General features: G+C 44.0%; 1 protein-coding gene across 1 annotated transcript in view; it reads left to right on the top strand.

Moving 5' to 3' along the window:
* The window catches only part of LOC144817709 (long-chain-fatty-acid--CoA ligase ACSBG2-like), a 443,613-nt gene that overhangs the window by 105,105 nt on the left and 319,083 nt on the right, over window positions 1-19,425 (top strand). The window contains exon 4 of the mRNA XM_078674471.1: window positions 16,515-16,603. Within this exon, the coding sequence (XP_078530597.1) occupies window positions 16,515-16,603 (89 nt within the window). The remainder of the gene's footprint in view (window positions 1-16,514; window positions 16,604-19,425) is intronic.

Here is a 19,425-nt window from a genome sequence, read left to right as displayed (position 1 = left end):
CTGGTGGGTTTGACTGCGGGTTTGCCAGTGCTACAAGCACTAAACCCCTCACACCCACCCAATAACTGGACCGTTTGGCTCTTGAAGAAGCAGCCTGCCATTTGACTAAAGTGAGGGGATCCAACTATCCCTCACCCTCTCCGTGATCATGTCGTTGTCTTGCACCCCTAACCAAATTTGCCTCAACTGAATTTCAGCAGCTCTAAAATGGCCTACCTCTCACTTCCAGCGCCGCCCTGTGCAGCGAGCCTCTTTTAATTCAGCTCTTATGGCCTCTTCAAGTGTCTCCACCATGCCGCGTGCAACATTGAAGCTGCTGTTCGAAGCTTAGCCCCCTCACTGCTGTGATCTCTGGGGCGTTTAAGCATTGTGTGGAAGGAGACAACCCTTTCAGTGAGGAACTGACCGTCCTCACCGACCCGACCCACCCCTTGTTTCAAGGGCTGTCCCTTGCAACTGAGCTGGTTGCATACTGCTCCTTCCCACTGCTACCTCACTCGTTTGTTCCCTGGGATTGATCAAAGGTAGGGGAGTGAGACCTCATCCCTACTTCATCTCTGTTTACCCACCACCCGATCCTGAACCCTTATTCCTGCGGATTCTCTACATCCTGTAGGTGCTGTATTGTACTGCTACATTTCTGATATCCATTCTATGGAGAAATCTCTTTGGACCTTCCCCATTATGTTATTGATCCATGATCCTGGGCATATGCCTGTTTAGCTATATGTGGCTATGACTCATATGATCTGATAATTCAAATGCTTTATATTTTGTATGTATTACCTTTATCTTTTCAATAGAATTCTCTGTCTCATGTGGCTCATTTGCATGTTTGCCTCCTGAAATATGTTCCAATGCACTATACCTAACCTGAGACAACTCCATTAAAACAGTAGAATATATACTCTACACATCTTATAGACTTGTGGCCTGGGCCTGAATAATGTCAGCCAGCAATATAGCTGTGTTAAGCATCTACTCTGTATGACTTCTGGTGGCGGTGAAGATAAAATCCTGTAGGATGTGTGTCAAATATATACGAGCCTTGCGCTTGTCACCTTGATGTATCGTTCCTAGTCAGAGCGGAATCTACTTGACTCCCTCAAATTTCTAGTTTTTTTACCCCCAGCAGCTGCTGCCCTTGTCGTGAAAAGCACCTCACCTATATTTACATTGTACCTTCATAATGTTTTCATCATTCAACTCTGTTCTTCCATCCCTGCACCCAAACGGTCACCAAAACTTTTTTTTGCTTTCTGACACCTACTGGGAATAGACTCCAAATGGGACATTAAGACCATTTGAAAGGTCTTGATAACATAGTTGGAGAAGGATCCCCTACATCAGCACTCAGCAGTGCTCACTCTTGCTCCCATGAGGGCATCCATCTTGATGAGGCTCCCTTCGTGTCTTCTAAGCTCCCTCCTACCCACATCACCCAACATGGTTTCTCTGCATGCCAGTAAGTTGAACCCCCTACAATGCCCTGCAGGAAATCACTCTTAAACTACTCTTGCAACCTCATAAAACACCCCATGAGCAATCGCTTATCGTCGACCACTACATCTGCTATAACAGGAGTTCCCTTCTGAATTACCTAATCGTCTTCACCAATTGACATGCTCAATTCAGATAAACCCTATCTTCTTCATTTAACACCATCAAAACTAAGAAAACTCCTCACAGCAATAATCTTACTATAGCACACTGTGTGCTGTAAAAATGCATTTGCCACCGTCTCAGTATACAACAATGGCACCATGCTCATCCAATCTTCAGACCACAACCTGGAACTCTTTGCGGATATTTTCTCCTACCTCAAAAACAAATTAAACAGAGCCTTTGCCCCACTTGCACCCTTACAACTCCACTCTGACTCATCTCCATAAGACAATCTCATCTCTACCACCCCACCGCCCATTCCCCACCTGCAAACACCCATTTATCGATGGGTATCACTGCAGCCCAACACTACACCTCCCAGGTCAACAACAACCCAGCACCATGACTTCCCATTTTCCAACCGACCCCTGATCCAACACTCTAATCAACAGGATCACCACATCAACCACCCTTAACAACCCAACCATTACCAGGATTGTGATTGCACCAAACCAACTGTTACCAAGGCTCCGCTCCGATTGTGGACCCCACCTGCGCCAGCTCTTCCAACTGCCCTGACTCGGCCAGCTTCCTACAATATAGTGCTTCCCCAGCCAGCAAAATATTTAGAGTCACTACACTTACTCTGTGCTATAAAATCTGAACTGCAGCTGACTATGGTGGACATCCTTAAATTAGCTCATATCACCTCTAACCTTGAACGTAAGTAGAATGCTCATACGACTCACCCCCATACTAACAACACTCAAACCCCCAATTGCTACTCTGCTAATAACCCTGCCTAATCCATGGTTACTCAATCTTGCTGAAGTTCTACACTGAATCACAGCCCTTCCTCCCTACCCAATAGACTAGCCAGACAGTTATCGAACTATGACATACTCTGCATCCTAGACACTTATAAACATACCCTGGCCGAACATGTTACACCTACATTAACATGTTAGACTATTAGCAATCACCCTCTCAGGGTACCCCACCAAAGGACTAGGTATATGAACAAAGCAAATCTCAAACAAGTTCCTATCTCTCATACTTCTATGACTACCTCCAAAACATCCCTTAAATGCTCTTATCTCAATTTTCATTCAGCTGTGAAACATGCTGAGGACTTAGCTGATCTCATACTTAACCTTGACCTTGACATTCTTAGACTAACTGAAACTTTGCTGAACGAATCCTCATCCGCAAGTCTTGACACTTTCAGACCACACTGACCAGGCCACTCAGGGGGTGGCCTATCATGTATATACAGGTCCACATTATCATTGAAACAATCACAGGCTTGGTCACTGACTTCCTGCGAATACCTTAGAATCAGCATCACCAAAACTGACCACTCTGTTTTTTCACATGTTTTACCACCCACCAAGAGATAATTACATGTTCATGGAAAAGATCATGGTGATTAGATGCTTTAATATTGATGAACATAACAACCAGATTTCTCTTGGCGACTTCAAAATTCACTGTAACAACTCCAGCAACTCTCTTGTAAACTGTTTCAAATCCTTCCTTCAGGACCTCAATCTTATCCAAAGCTGCACCAGCCCGACCCATATCAGTAGAGCCACCTTAGATTTAGTAATCTGAAAAGAGAACACCATACACATTCAATCTATCCTACTTTAGGACTTGACCGACCACTACTGCACCACCTTCCTCATTTCCAAAAGGGCAATTACCACCAAGGGTCAACCTGTAAAAGCCAAATTTTAGGTCTGATATACCCACACCATTAGTTCCTTCACTATGTTGCCTCTTAGCAGCGAGATCTTGCTGCTGCTCTCCTCTATGTATGACACTCATGATCTTACTGAACACTACACCAATTCCATGTCAAAAGTCTGGGTCACCATGGCCATTTGAACCAGGGTTGGATCTAAAAGATCCAACCCTGGTTCAAATGTAACCTAAACAAAGCACACAGACACCTCAGACTGGCAGAAAGAGCATGGAGACACACACCCTCACATCAGGACACCGAAGCAGCATTCTTCCAAAACCAACTTGGCACAGCTATGAATCAATCAAAGAAATGTGTTCGAAATCATTAAAAACCAAATGATGCTCAAAAGGAATACCCCATCCTCAAACAACAAATCACTACCTCACAGCAATATCTTTGCCTCCTTCTTTGCTGAGAAAACCATGCTAATCACCACCGATAGCCAGCATGCTTTGAAACTTCTACAATGTGACCCCCCATTACACCCCACTCCACCCCTCCAGGGAGAATGCTTCAGAACCCCCGGCACCTGCAAAAACAATGCCCCCTAGTCTAGCCTTAAAACCTTCAATAAAGATGATATCTTAAAGCTTCTGACCTCTCTGATATACTCCAACCACTTCAACAATCATCTTCCCACTAAACTCCTCAATGTGTCCATTAACTTCCTACTGCCTTGATGGACATTGGTTATCAATGCTGCACTCACCCAATGTTTCCATACCAGACTGCCTCAAAAGTGGCCAGGTTACTCCTATACAAGAAAAACAACTGCGACCAGTCTGACCCTAACATAATCGCCCCATCTCCAGCATCGAAATGCAAGCCAAACTCTTAGAAAAATGCATGCACGTACGGCTTCGCAATCACATTGAACAATTCCAACTCTTCTACTAATGCCAATGTGGCTTCCGACAGGGTCATAGCACCAAAAAGGCCCTGTTCCACATTGTTCATGATGCCCTACACTCACTAGACCAGAATGAACCTTGCCTACTAATCCTACTTGACCGGTAGGCAGTGTTCAACACGGTTAATCATGATACCCTTTTGAACCGATTAGAACACAGGATGGGCCTCGCTGGTACTGTGCTATAATAGTTCTCCTTTCCCCTTCACAACCGATCTCAGTGCATTCTAATCAACCATGCTCTGTACAATTTGTGTACCCCAAGGTTCTACTCTCTCCCCAACATTGTTTAATCTATACATGGAGCCCCTAACTGAAATATTCAAACTCACACACATCTCCTACCACATGCATGCAGGAAGCATCCTTTACAATGCAGATGTTACAACGCGTTGTCATTACAACGAGGTTCGAACAACTCAACTACCACTACAACTCAATGCCATTACAACGCATGGCGTTACAATGCATATGCTTTTACCACAATGTCTTTACAACAAATTTAATTGTAGTGCATGAATGGTAAAGGCATATGTGTTTTTCATGTAAGTATAAAGTAAGTAGGGTTTAGGGTGGGTTTGGGTTTTGGGGTATAGGTGTATAGATTTTAGGGTGCCAAGGTTAATTTTAGGGTTCAAGGTGGGCATGGGTTTTGGGGTGCCTGGGGTAATTTTAGCGTTTAGGGTGGATTTAGGTTTTGGGGTGCCAGGGGACACTTTGGGGTTCAGGGTGGGTATGGTGTTTGGGGTGTCAGGGTTAATTTTGGCATTCAGGGTGGGCTTGGGTTTGGATTTTGGGGTGTCTGGGGTAATTTTAGTATTCAGGATGGGTTTGGGTTTTTGGGATGGCAGGGGTAATTTTAGGGTTAAGGGTGGGTTTAGGCTTAGGGGTGCAAGGGTTATTTTAGAGTTATAATATAGTGTAGATACAGCCATTAAAAATGAAAATATGTTCATCAAATATGGCCACTCAGGTTGGTGTTCTGGTCACGATTTACTGCTTTTCTCACCTTTGGGAGCCTATAAACAGAAGCGTGCATAAGTAACCTGCTATCTTAGCCAACTGCTCATATTTGATTAATTCAGTGGAGGCCATAACACTAAATAGTGGATCTTTTCAGATTGGCCGCTCCAGGTCAGAATTTAGTTGAGAAGTGTTCATTCAATATGGCCACCAAAGTTCACAGTCTAGTCTAAACTCACTGTTGTTTGTGGCTTATAAGAGGTTAGCAAGGAAGTTCACAAGCAACTTGACAGTGTCATTTCTCCAGCTTTTCAAGTCCATCAACCAGTTGAAATTTAGATAGTTTTTGATTAATTAAGTTGCTCAATGATTTGACTTCCTGTCTTCAAATTAATTCTATGTGCCTACACTCTGTGACATTCAATATAGAGAAATTACTATTTTATTGAAAAACCTCTCTTAATGTTCCCCTTGCAGGCACATTGTCCTGTCATCTTCTTTGGGCATATCCTACACAGTCCTACAATAGCCAGTAAGCTGAACACCCTCTTTGGTGCATTTACCAGGTCTCACAGCCTCCTGACTTCTTGAAGGGCACCTGTGTGTCAGCAGAATCAAAGGCCAGGCCACAAAAGTCCCAGTGGAAATATCCAGGGTTCCCCAGCAGGCCCATTCCCCCAACTGTTCCAGAGGTTATAAAGGGGCCCATTGCCACAGGCACTGGGATGACCCATCAAAGTCTTGGGGGTCAGCCAGAGTTAAAGTCTTTGGGTCCATCCATTACAAGGCATTGGGTGTTTTTTCCTGCTAGCTAGGCATTCTTTCAACACTGCTGCTGCCAGGTACAGTGTCTTATCATCAGTCTAACCCTTATGTAGGGGTTGCACATTGTAGAAATCAGGGATCTCTGGCAAATCCTAAGGTGCCACATCCTGACTCGACCCTGTCTAACCCTTCTGCACAGAATCCTGGGACATTTTAAGATGGCTACTTACAGTGGTCAATGGAAAGACCTTCTCCTGGAGCCTCAGCTTCACCCCCACTTCACCCAGTACCCTGTTCCCTTCCCACCAAAACTTCAAAAAGGAAGCTCCTCCTGTGTTAGGATACACAGGGACTGCCCTTTCTCTTGTTTCTGTGGGTGTGGGCATTCTCAACTCAGGTTCAGTGTGAGGATATAATTAATCAATGCAGATTTATTTCCCACCAATGCACTGTTAATTGCTCTATTGTGTGTGGAAGTTTTTGAAAATTAACTTGGCCCAATAGGGAGTCCAATGGCCTGGAAAATTAACTGAGCCATCAAAGTATGAACATTTTCAAAATGTCAACAGGTGTGAAAAAATAATGAAAAGAACTGCAGATCTTCACTCGGAATGCATGTTTATCCTATCAGTTATACCTCACCAGACCCAGTGGTGTAGAATATGTCCATAATATGTCATTCTGTCTAACACCACAGACTTCCAGGAAGCACTGCAGACAAAATCTATAAATACCCACAAACATAGTAAGGCCTACCCCAGCTCAAGACCAATCCTTGAAGCGTCCCTTTCACAACACTGTTCCGGTGCACATACCCTGACCATGCAACATTGTTGTCTCGCACATGCAATCTGCACATGTGTGCTCACACAGGTAGGCATGTGTTCCTGTATAACCAACATAGAGACTCTTACCATAGTTGTGCAAAAGTGGCATTATCCTAAAATGCATACAGTAGCAGTTAGCACTCTCAGTCCATCTTTTAATAATTTATCATGAGTGAGAATCAGTTATTCAGACTCGCTCACAGTAAAAGTCAAACAACCAGATAGTCAAAAGCAAAAGGTTAAGAGGGATTAAATGGGCAGAACCCATCTGTTACAATTGCCTTCTCCTGGCTTTGCCCATGAAAAGTTTTAATTATGTCATGCAAAATTTTCAAAATGTGTGATGCTTTGCATTGCACAATTTTGTGTTACTGTCTGTTAGCAATAAACTGGTTGCAGAAGATAGCTTACTGATAAACATATTCTTCTTGAGCCAATCTTGAGCAGCTAACTTGTGCAACTTTTTTCCCATAATGTAATGTTGCGATAGAGAAAATATTGTGCAATTGGGTAGAAAAATACCCAGTTCAAATTTGTCACCCTCAGTTGGTTCTCTTCACTTGAAAAAGAAAAGAAAGATTATTACACTGGAGAAGATCACAGGTCAGTCCCATGAATTCATGGTAATCTCATTGGAAACATGGTGGACCTTTGTATCTTCCTGACATCTCTTGAACGTCCATCCATTTCATTTAACATGGTTGCCCTGATTCACAAATCTATTATTGTGTGTGTCAGGATTACACAGGCAAGTATCCACATTTAAGAGTTCAAAAATACTTGTCTAACTCATGAAAGTTGGCTAGGCACTCTTAAAAGACCTTTTCACCAAGATTTCTTTGTGTGTTTGTTCAGTATACAACTGTAGATGGAGACTCGATGTTCCAGAGTAAGGTTCTGGGTACTTGGCATCATCATGGGAACTTTTATCACCTTTGAGCATGTATGAGATTTACTACTATCAGGAGCAAGAGGAACTCCTGTTCCTATGTGAGAGGAGGACAAGGAGTCCCACTCCCCCAAAGAAAGGTGGGAGTAAAGCCAAACTCCCCAAGGAAAGGGACATTTTCACTATGGGCAAACAAATTGGTACTAAGCAGGAGCATTTACATTGGTGCTGCTGATCATGCAAAAATATACATGCGACTCATGAACAAGAACTAACATATCACTGCCACAACCCATGTTAAGTCATTATTATTGCCATTGATGCACTATTCACAATACGGCGCACAATGTCGTAAGAAACAAGCATGAGTTGAATCAAAACAGATGCACTGGTAAGGAGGGTTGGCACAGCAGACAGTGACGCAGTGGCTAGAAAAGTGGGGCCTCATTTATGAGGCCGTGCTTTACTTTTACGCCGCCGGTGTGTCACTTTTTGTGACGCACCAGCAGCGTAAAAAATGTGCCTTGTTGCACCATATTTACAAAGTGACGCATCTAGGTAGATGCGACACTTTGTAAACCCCTGCACTACATTATACCAGTGCCAGGAATAATGTATGCAGGGGGGGCGTTCTGACACAAGAAAGGGTCATAGAAGTGACACAGTGAAATCTATGAGATTTCACTGTGCCACTTCTAGGACAGAAATGCTTCAATTTCTTATGCTTCCCTACCAGCAGGCGTAAGACTGACGCAGGCCCTTTCACATGGGATTTTCCATGTGAAAGGACACATTGTTGGAGTTGCGTCACTTTTGTGACACACTCCAGCAATGCGTCACTTTTGCGCCATACAGATACGTCAGAAATACTGACGTATCTGTAGCTTCTTGCGCCATGATGCGTCATACTGTAATATGACGCATCATTGGTGTCGCAAGGAGGGCGCAGTGAAAAGTGACGCATCGCTGATTTAATGCGGCGATGCGTCACTTTTCATAAATGAGGCCCGAGATGTATAGCTGAAGTTATGCTTACAACATGCTCAATTTCAGCTCTGCGTCAAAATCAGAGGACATGCATTGTTTGTAACTGACACAAATGGCTCATTGTGTCAGAAAAATTGTGAAGTGTGTAATGGTGGTAAAGTCACATGGGACACATTACCATACATCCTGGATGTAAACCATCCAAGTATGAAGAATGGCTATGCGTCACATTACAGTGGGCATATTCAACTAATGTATAAGATGCCCAAGTATGTTTGAACATTGAGTGAAACAGTAATTTGAGTGGATACATATAAGTAAAGTGATGCAATGTGACAGGCCCTATGTTATTTACCTTATGTGTACACTAACCTCTGTGTCAGGTTGCTCAAGTGGCCAAACATCATGGGAATCCACACAACTAAAAACGCTGCTGTGTCCTTGGAGTCGTTGAAGCCCAGGAGAAAGTCCTCGCTGTTTGTTGCCTTGCCCTCCCGCCTCCCGCCTCGTGTTGCCCGACTCCACTGCCACCTGGGAGTTAGTGGTGACCGAGAGGAGCGCGGTCGAGGGAACTCCATTTCCCAGGAGGCTTAGCGGCGCACGCCGCGTCACCAGCGTCATCAGCGCGCCAGGAGGCGCTCAAATAGCGCATCACCCCGGTCGAGGGGGGGAATCCACACAACTAAAAACGCTGCTGTGTCCTTGGAGTCGTTGAAGCCCAGGAGAAAGTCCTCGCTGTTTGTTGCCTTGCCCTCCCGCCTCCCGCCTCGTGTTGCCCGACTCCACTGCCACCTGGGAGTTAGTGGTGACCGAGAGGAGCGCGGTCGAGGGAACTCCATTTCCCAGGAGGCTTAGCGGCGCACGCCGCGTCACCAGCGTCATCAGCGCGCCAGGAGGCGCTCAAATAGCGCATCACCCCGGTCGAGGGGGGGAATCCACACAACTAAAAACGCTGCTGTGTCCTTGGAGTCGTTGAAGCCCAGGAGAAAGTCCTCGCTGTTTGTTGCCTTGCCCTCCCGCCTCCCGCCTCGTGTTGCCCGACTCCACTGCCACCTGGGAGTTAGTGGTGACCGAGAGGAGCGCGGTCGAGGGAACTCCATTTCCCAGGAGGCTTAGCGGCGCACGCCGCGTCACCAGCGTCATCAGCGCGCCAGGAGGCGCTCAAATAGCGCATCACCCCGGTCGAGGGGGGGAATCCACACAACTAAAAACGCTGCTGTGTCCTTGGAGTCGTTGAAGCCCAGGAGAAAGTCCTCGCTGTTTGTTGCCTTGCCCTCCCGCCTCCCGCCTCGTGTTGCCCGACTCCACTGCCACCTGGGAGTTAGTGGTGACCGAGAGGAGCGCGGTCGAGGGAACTCCATTTCCCAGGAGGCTTAGCGGCGCACGCCGCGTCACCAGCGTCATCAGCGCGCCAGGAGGCGCTCAAATAGCGCATCACCCCGGTCGAGGGGGGGAATCCACACAACTAAAAACGCTGCTGTGTCCTTGGAGTCGTTGAAGCCCAGGAGAAAGTCCTCGCTGTTTGTTGCCTTGCCCTCCCGCCTCCCGCCTCGTGTTGCCCGACTCCACTGCCACTTGGGAGTTAGTGGTGACCGAGAGGAGCGCGGTCGAGGGAACTCCATTTCCCAGGAGGCTTAGCGGCGCACGCCGCGTCACCAGCGTCATCAGCGCGCCAGGAGGCGCTCAAATAGCGCATCACCCCCGTCTCGCGGGACGCCGGGCGAAGCCCGGGCCAAGGGCGGGCCCGTTTTAGCCCGTTCTAGACTGTGAGAGACTGGACTGGGCCATTCCTCTAACTCCCAACCTTTAAATTGACTAGTGGCAAGGTAAACTAATTTAACATCTATTGTGTGACTGGCCTATTGTTAGTTACCCATTGCTGGGGCCTGGTTGTGAACTATTGTCTGTACATCATGTCTAAACAAAAAACGCCTGTTACTCCGGCTAATACCATGCACAACTACCTAGTCCAGGTAGTAACAAAAATTAATAATAACCGGAGGACCTCCCTAGGTACGGGGGATTCGCCACCCTGTGCCCAAATCAATCAATCAGGGGTGTCCCAGCCTGCAACTGATGATCTTATTGTCTCCGACCCTAGTGAAGTCTTAATTGAGCATTTAGAAATTAATGGTTCAATGACTACAATGGACCATCAATCTGACCCCTTTACAGATCTGATCAACTTAGATGACCAAGACAAATCTGTGTCAATTGAGGAGGCAGTTATAGAAACCATTACCTCCCCAACACCTGTCCCTGCCCCGAGAGCAAAAAAAGGGATCACTAAGGCGCCACCTAGAAGAGGTGGCTTACGCTCTTCTAAAAATAAACCCGCAACCCCACCCAGACGAGCAAAAAGAAAGAAAGAGGATGGGATACGGGAAGAGGAGTACGAAAATGAAGATGGGGAGGATATCCTTTTAATTAAGCTCATGGGCACACTAGAGTCTAAACTACTAGGTTTAATGAAACCCCTCATATCAAAGGTTGACCAATTAGTTACTAAGGTCAACAAGCTAGAATCCCTGCTAAAGAAAACTAATGAGGAGGTGGGTGAAATACCAAATCTAGTTGCTTCAAAAATTGACCAAATGGAGACTGTGGGAAGAACAACAGGGGTGACCAAGAATGCTGGTTCTCAAGCTTCTTCAGACCATGTCCAACATGCTAGCCCCAGGAATGATACTAACCCTGGTATGAATCTTCCTTATGAGTCAGCCCAACTAATGGGCAACAGTATCCCTGAGACCCTAAACCCAGAATCTGCCCCAGTTGAACTAATTGTTGAAGCCTCGCCCCTTATTTTAGTACTAGCTAACACACCCTTGCTCAAAACTGGTCAGATCGAATCCCCTGACTCGTTAAGAAATAAGGCTCTCCAGTGGTTGAGTAGTAATATGCACATATCCCCCTGGGGTAAGGAAAAACTATCAGACGATCTGCTTACAGCAAGAAGAGTTAGGTGGATAGGTACTAAGCCAAAGAAATTTCAAGGGGATTGTGTGGTCTTGAACTTTAAGGGCCCCGATGTTCTGCCCGATGTCCTACGGAATATTCTTCCTCCACAACGTAGGACAGCTGAAATAGTTCCACTGACACTGGATTTCTTCTACAGTAGAAGGGGTCTAGTAGCAAAGTCGAGTATATTAAGAACTAAATGGACAGTAGTGGGAAATAGTAGGGCTAGAATCAATCCAGCATGTGAGTGGGGGCTAAGCTTGGATAATCATTACTCTGTGTTAACGGATCTGAATGAGTGTGATTGACTCGCATATGTTTCTTCTACTACCCTGAATGGGTGGACGGGCCGAGGCCGTGCTAAGATTGCCATGTTAGATGAATCCACACCGGTTCCAGTTGAATCTTGTACTTCCGATATGGAAGAACAAAGCCGAGCCCAGGTGGATGAGGAAAAATCATGGGAGGAAGTTGAGTCATTATCGAGATTGAACGAAAATGTAATACTAGGAGTAGATCCTGCAGAAACACTGATCATTCCCGACATTGCCCAGACGTACTCCCAGCAGGCTAAACCAAAACTACTAATCATTTCATGGAACATAGCCGGAATAGCTAATAAGCTAAATATTCCCGACTGGGGGGATTTTATTAATCAGTACGATATCATCATGTTCCAAGAAACTTGGTCGATTATCCCAATTTTTAGGCAAGGGTATTTAAATTTCTTCATCCCGGCAACTAGTAATAGAGTGGGACGTCCCTCGGGGGGCCTGTTAATTTGGGTACGCCAAACCCTGAACTGTTCGGTTAAGCAAAGGTCTATTCCCTCAAACGATATTTTGGCACTTGATTTCTCCTGGCAAAATGGTCATCAACTAGCCTTGTTTAATTTGTATTCAAGGGGAGTAGCAAGGGGTAAATCATCAGAGACCCTATCGTGCCTTGAGAACAATATTGAACAGCTACCAGACCCCTCTCACATAATAATAGGCGGGGATTTCAATACCACCTTCGAGCCCCTGGGCGAGGAGGATAAAGTCCTGGCTGAAGATGAGGACTCCAAGTGGGGTATACCCCAACTAGATATTCCTGTAATCAAGACTTGGAGCACGGTAGCAATACAACTGAAAAGTTTTTGTCTCTCACGAGGACTTAGAGCAGTGAACGGCCGGACAGTGTCCGATTGTAGGGGGAAAAATACCTTTGATAATGGTAGATCGGCAAGCAGGATAGATTATATACTCCTAGATGTAAGGCTCTGGGATAAATTGGAGGATATGGAAGTGAAGGCTAAGATTGAAAGCGACCACAATCCATTGTGCCTGACACTACATACTTACAATGAAGTATTTGACCATCCTAGAGAGGATCACATGGTCACACAGGACCTAGTATGCTCCAATAACTCCCGTTACCTGAAGTGGAGCATGCTCTTAGAAGATCTCGCTAAAATAGAGACTCTAAAGAAAGTAGTAGTGGGTGAAGTTGCTAAAATTAAGTCCCATTTTGGACAGACTAACTTTATCAACTACATGATGACTGCCCATGATATATTTTTTACCACAATCCAAAGTTTCTTCCGGAAAAAAATCCCCGTAAGTAAAATGAAGAAACCACAAGACACTAGGGGGTGGTATGATAAGAATTGCAGGGCAGCTCGAGATAATCTCGGGAAGGAATTAAGACTAGGAAGGCCTGAAGCAGTAAGGCTGGCGAGGAATCAGTATAGGCAGGTTCAAAAATCGGCTAAAAAGCGTTGGGACGAGGATTGTTGGCAAGAACTTAAGGAGATCTGTGCCTCCAAGGATTCAAAGCGCTTTTGGGCCTCAGTGAAATGGGCAAAGGGTGGCATAGCATCCCAGCCTGTTAATAATGTTGCAAAGAACAGCTGGATAGAATACTTTCAACCACAGTATGCCCGTAATCATATGTTTAATAATGTCAACCTTCCTCTACAAGTCTACTACAAAACACCACTATTTGTTGAGGGGGATGTGAGTGTTGTATTAGACTGTATAGCAGGGGGGAAAGCACCAGGTATGGATGGTATCCCGGCTGATATTTTCCTATCTGACCGGAAGTCCTGGTGCACCTACTTTACAATGTTGGCCAATGCAGTGGCTATGGGAGGGGAAGTCCCTGCCTCATGGAAGGGAGCAGAAATAATTCCCATATATAAAAAAGGTGACCGTTCCCTGGCTAAAAACTATAGACCCATTAGTTTAATTGATACAGCGCAAAAGCTAATGGGTCGATTAGTCCAAAATAAACTGCAGCAATGGATCGACGCAGATAACATCTTGTCACCTTATCAAGCTGGGTTTAGGCCTCTAACCAGTAGCGTTGACCAAGTTCTCCATTTTTTAACAATTTATTGGAGAAACGTTACCCTGAAGAAGGGGACATTGTATGCAGTTTTTGTAGATTTAAAAGCCGCTTTTGATTTAGTCCCTAGGGAAAAACTTTGGCAGACCTTGGCGGATGCAGGCATAAAAAAGGAATTGCTTACACTCCTCGTTCGCCTACATGAAAATAATTTCGCAAGGATAAGATGGGGCAAACAAGGAGAGGTAACTGATTCCTTCCCGGTTGAACGTGGGGTGCGGCAAGGATGTGTCCTAGCCCCAACCCTCTTCTCCATTTATATAAATGGTATTGTTGAACATCTAGAGAAGATTGCTAGTGACGCCCCTGTAATAGCCGGCTCCCGTGTACCAGTTCTCATGTTTGCGGACGATACATTATTACTTTCCCGCACCCCTAGTGGGTTACAAAAAGTAGTTGATGCCTTTGGTGTATATTGTGATGATAAGGGCCTAGAACTAAATACCACCAAAACGAAATTTATGTGCCTTAATCAACAGTCCTCGTTTAAGGGTGTAATAAAATACAAAGGAACACCCTTAGAAAGAGTGGACTCCTTTACATACCTAGGTATCACTCTGCAAGAAAACATGAGCTGGAAACACCACATAACTACAACCCTTCTAAAATTTAGACAGTTATCAGGTGCTATTTCGCTAAAACACCGCACTTCTCTGACAAAGCCTTTGAATTGTGTCATGGAAATTTACTCTATGAAGGTCCTGGGGGCTTGTTTATATGGCTCTGAATTATGGGGTTTCTCAAACTTGAGCGATCTGGGCAGAGCGGAAAATAGGTTCCTAAGAGGGGTTACAATGGTCCCCCAAAGTACCCCAATGATCCCGTTAAAATTAGATTTGGGTAGAAAATCAGTTGTGGATATAGCGAGGCTGCGGCCCCTCCTGTATTGGAGGCGAATTATGGTGACCCCTGAGTTAGGCCACTATGCAGCAGCATTGATGGATGTCATCAAATTCGACCGCTTCCATACTATCCCATGGCTAAGGGAGTTGCGGGGCCTACTTACAGAACTGAAATTGGGCCACCTATGGGACAACAATGATCCAACCTGCTTCCCCTCAAAGGAAAAGCTAAAAGATCTTTATTGGGAGATGATATATCTTGCAATATTTAGTGACAGTACAAGTGTAACGTTAACATCTCGCTTTTTAAACTTAAAAATGTACCCATCATACGAATGTTTTTGGGACCTAATTGAAAAACCGTATGATAGAAAACTGTATTTCCAATTTCGTATTGGTACATTACCACTAAATGCGTTTAAGAAGCATTGGTCCCAGATATGGGATGAACATTGTCACTATTGCATTGGGGAAATTGAGACACATCTCCCATTTTTTGTTTTGTTGCCCACTGTATTTGGCCCCCAGACGTAAGTGGTTAAAACCGGTGTGCCTAAAGTTGGGAACCCGAAGCCAAGCGGAAGCCCTTAGGATACTGGAATCTGATTGTACAACATTGTATGTGGTTGGTGTAGCAAAGTATTTGGCATGGTCGTGGTTAATTCGTACCCGTTCATTATTGGCTACTGTATTATAATGAAATTATGTATATCCATAAATTGTTCTATTGCAACAAACTGTATGTTTTTAAACCTATGAAATGTGTTTCTTAAACTGTAATAATGTGTTGTAATTTTACGATCTTTTATTACGTTTATTCGACATCAAATGTTTAATGTGTATTTTTAGAAGTATTTTTATAAGTAGTATTTATTGTATAGGGTTAGGTGAATGCTTTTATGACAAAATGTCGAATAAAGCTTATAAATTGAATTGCATGTGTGCGCCAACTACTAGTTGAGAGTAGGTGATGTAATAACTAATTACAATGTTTTAGGTGAATTAAAATGGGTAGAAAACCTATCCCGCAGACATTGTGTCATTCTTAAGCCTTGTTTTTTTAGGAGCAGTAATTTTGACGCATTGCAGTCTGTACGTGATACTTACCAATGCTGCGTCACTTTTCCTAGGACTCATAAATACTGCAGCATCGGTTTTACAACAGAAAATAGAAGGAAATGCCTGCCTTACATTTGATTAATGCAGCCCAGCAGATGAAGTATCAAACCGGTGTACAACCAAAAGTAACGCATCTGCCTAGATGTGTCACTTTGTAAATATGGAGCAAAGAAAGTGCCGCTGGTGTGTCATAAAAGTGACACACCAGCAGCACAAGCTTATTGTAAATAAGCCCCTTGGATGAAACTCTGGTCTTCATAGGAATTTAAAAGGGAGTCAAATGCTCTTACCAAGTGTCTTAATACAGGTAGAAGAAATATCTAACAAAATTATGAATTTCAGAAATTTCTCAAGATGTGCATCAAAACTAACATGGCTGCCATGAACCTGCCACTAGATATACAAATGCAAACAATATAGATTCAGTGCAATAGACCAGATGATGCACCCATAGTACAGTGCTATAAACTATATTTAATATTGTACCTCTTTTTGTTTGGTTTTATAGCTGGGTCTGGAGCGATTTCATGGTGTCGGGATCCTGGGTTTTAACTCCCCTGAGTGGTTTGTTGCTGATGTTGGAGCCATCATGGCAGGGTAAGTGGACTTGCGTTCTCTTGATTTGCTTCTCCCTTCCTCTCTCTGCCTTAATAAATTGCCCCTTATTTATTTTTCGAATTGTTTATTTGTGACTTTTATAAGGCTCAACATGTTCACTTTCTGTCACTTCTGTCACTTCAGGGTAATGACCACACTATCTACTTCCAATGAGCTTGCTAAAATCTTGAGCTGTTGTTGGTTATACTGTATGACAAATTTGGCACTTTATTTAATATGTAGAAAGATAGACTTAAGCATTGATAACTAGTCAATTGAACAATCTCTTAGGGGATGTGTGTGTCAAATTATTTGTTATTTATACTAAATTGCTTATTTCTAAGGATAAATTGATCATATGATAATTATTGTCAAAATGAAGTTTGCTTCTTTGTTTTATTTAAAGTTCAAAATATATGGTGAGCTGAGAAACTCGTTTTATTGTTTGTCCTGTCTTTACAATAAGTGAAAATATTTCAAATTTTTGTCAGTTGATTTTTAACCCAGTAAATACTCCATACTGGGTCAACTCCAATATGATGGTGCCTACGTCAAAATATCATCCACACAGAGTGAGACTATGAGTGGATGGCCTTTCACATAGATTTCACTATGTAAAATGAAAGCCACTTAGCCAGCAGCTTCACTGCTAAAGCAAATAGGAGGGAAGATAGTGAGCATCCATGTCTGGTGCTACAAACAACCCCCCACAGACCAGTCTTCTGTCCATTTGCAAAGAAATCACTGACTCTGCCCCTTTCCGACATGAAGAATGTCAACTGATAAACCTGGCACCTTTGGCATGGCTCTACCCACACTTTTTGCCTTCAATCCTTCGGTTTTGCTGACATAATTTTGCTGGCTTTAGGACTCTGCACACTTTATCACTGATAACCAGTGCGGAAGTGCTTGTGCTCGCACTTAATTTACTTGTAAGTCCCCAGTAAAATGGTACTACATGCGCATAAGGACAGTACATTAAATGCAAATAGTAGGCCTCCTGCACTGACTATGCCAAACACTTAAGTAGCCCTTTAAACATATCTCAAGCCTGCCATTGCAGTCTGTGTATGCAGTTTAAAACTGCAAGTTTGACCTGGCAAGAAAGCCTCTTGTCAGGCCCAGACCTCCTTTTTTAATATGGGCAGGGCCTACCCCAAAGGTAGGCCCTACACAGCTCTGAGGGCAGGGTGCAGTGTATTCGTAAAAGCTGTGCATTTACTTGTAAGCTCTTGTAGTGGAAAACTATAACATTTATTTTTCACCACGATGAGGCCGATGTCTTTCATAAGACAACATTGGTTACCTTTTTACATTTAATAAGTAATGATATTCAATTGAGAGCCGGTAGACAGGTCGAGTTTGGTGTTTAAAGAATTATAATTGAATGCTATCTTTAATTGTACAGTCACATTTTTTGTCACAATTCTGAAAGGGCATCTTTTTGAAAGTTAACATTTTCTAGTCCTAACCACCTGCCCGAAGCTTAACTCCGACAAGATGGAAGTACTGGTCTCAGGCAACAAGACCACCCCGTGGGTCTCCACCTGGTGGCTTTTGGAGTTAAGACTAACACTCAGACCCATAGACCACACAAGAAATCTAAGGATCATCCTATTTGAAAAGTAAAACATATAGGCTCAATTTAATGCAATGTGCATCTTTTAATTCCACATACTATGCATTCTATGAAAAATCTTCAAATGGTTGCCTCGGAATCATCACACAAGCATTTATCACCAGAAGGCTGGACTATGGCAATACTCCCTGTACCAGAATCCCCAAACAACTCCTACACAGACTCCAGACCATCCAGAAGACCGCTGCAAGACTCATCCCCAACCTCCCATGCCGCACCCACAACACACCACACCTCAGGAAAGTTCACTGGCGCTGGTGAACAGCATTTTATGGGCAGTGCATTGTACATCTGACCTATAGTCATTTAGCAAGAAAATTAATCAAATAAGTTTCTTTTAAGTTTGAACTTTATATTATGTATTATATATTTTTTTTAAACTAGTTTCTAAGTTTTTGAGAAAAAGTTTGAGTTTGATGAAACTCAAGAAAAACAATAAAGAATATCGATAGGCCCCCCTCACCCACTTACCTGGGACTGGTCGTTTGACCAGTCTAGGCCCTTTCTAACCCTCCCTTGCATCTTCAGACTTCTGCCTTGCCCTCGCTACATCCACCTTTCTCCTCTCTCTTGCACCTGCTCCCTTCCTGCGCTTCTCATTTTCCGTCTTGTGCCTGTTTTCTGCTTCTCTATACTTTTGGTAAGGCTTCTCTCTCATTTTGCCTCTTTTGTGCTTTCTGCTCTCTTTTACCACCCTTTAACCTTCTCGCTTTAGTGCCGCTCTCTATTTTTCACATATTTGTGCTTTATGCTCTTTTTTACCACTTCCATGCATTTTTGTACCCTTATCACTTTTTAGGCTCGCTCCATTTTCGTGCTTTGCACCTTTTCCCTCTTACTTTCCTTTTTATGCATTTCCCCTCTTCAATTTCTTCTTCTTTTTGCACGGCTTTCTTTTCTAGCTATTTCCCTGATTCAGGATACCCCATCGCCTCCTACACATTACCCCCTCCTACCTCCCATGTAGAAATCCTTTGCTTGCTCGACACTGGCTGCTAAGCCACCCACTGCTACTTCATTAATCCCCACACCACAGTAGAACTATTCAGTTGCATTGACTGTCGATTCACTTGTAGCAGCACACCCAAACATCCCCTCATGCTCCAACACCCACCCGGACAAACACTGGACAGTACACCATGCCAGCCCATCAACAATCACTCAATGCATGCTTCTCAACACC

Source organism: Lissotriton helveticus, chromosome 2_1, assembly GCF_964261635.1.
Source record: "Lissotriton helveticus chromosome 2_1, aLisHel1.1, whole genome shotgun sequence".
Classification (NCBI taxonomy): domain Eukaryota; kingdom Metazoa; phylum Chordata; class Amphibia; order Caudata; family Salamandridae; genus Lissotriton; species Lissotriton helveticus.
The sequence above is the reverse complement of the archived record's forward strand: the minus strand, read 5'-3'. Positions and strand labels throughout refer to the sequence as shown.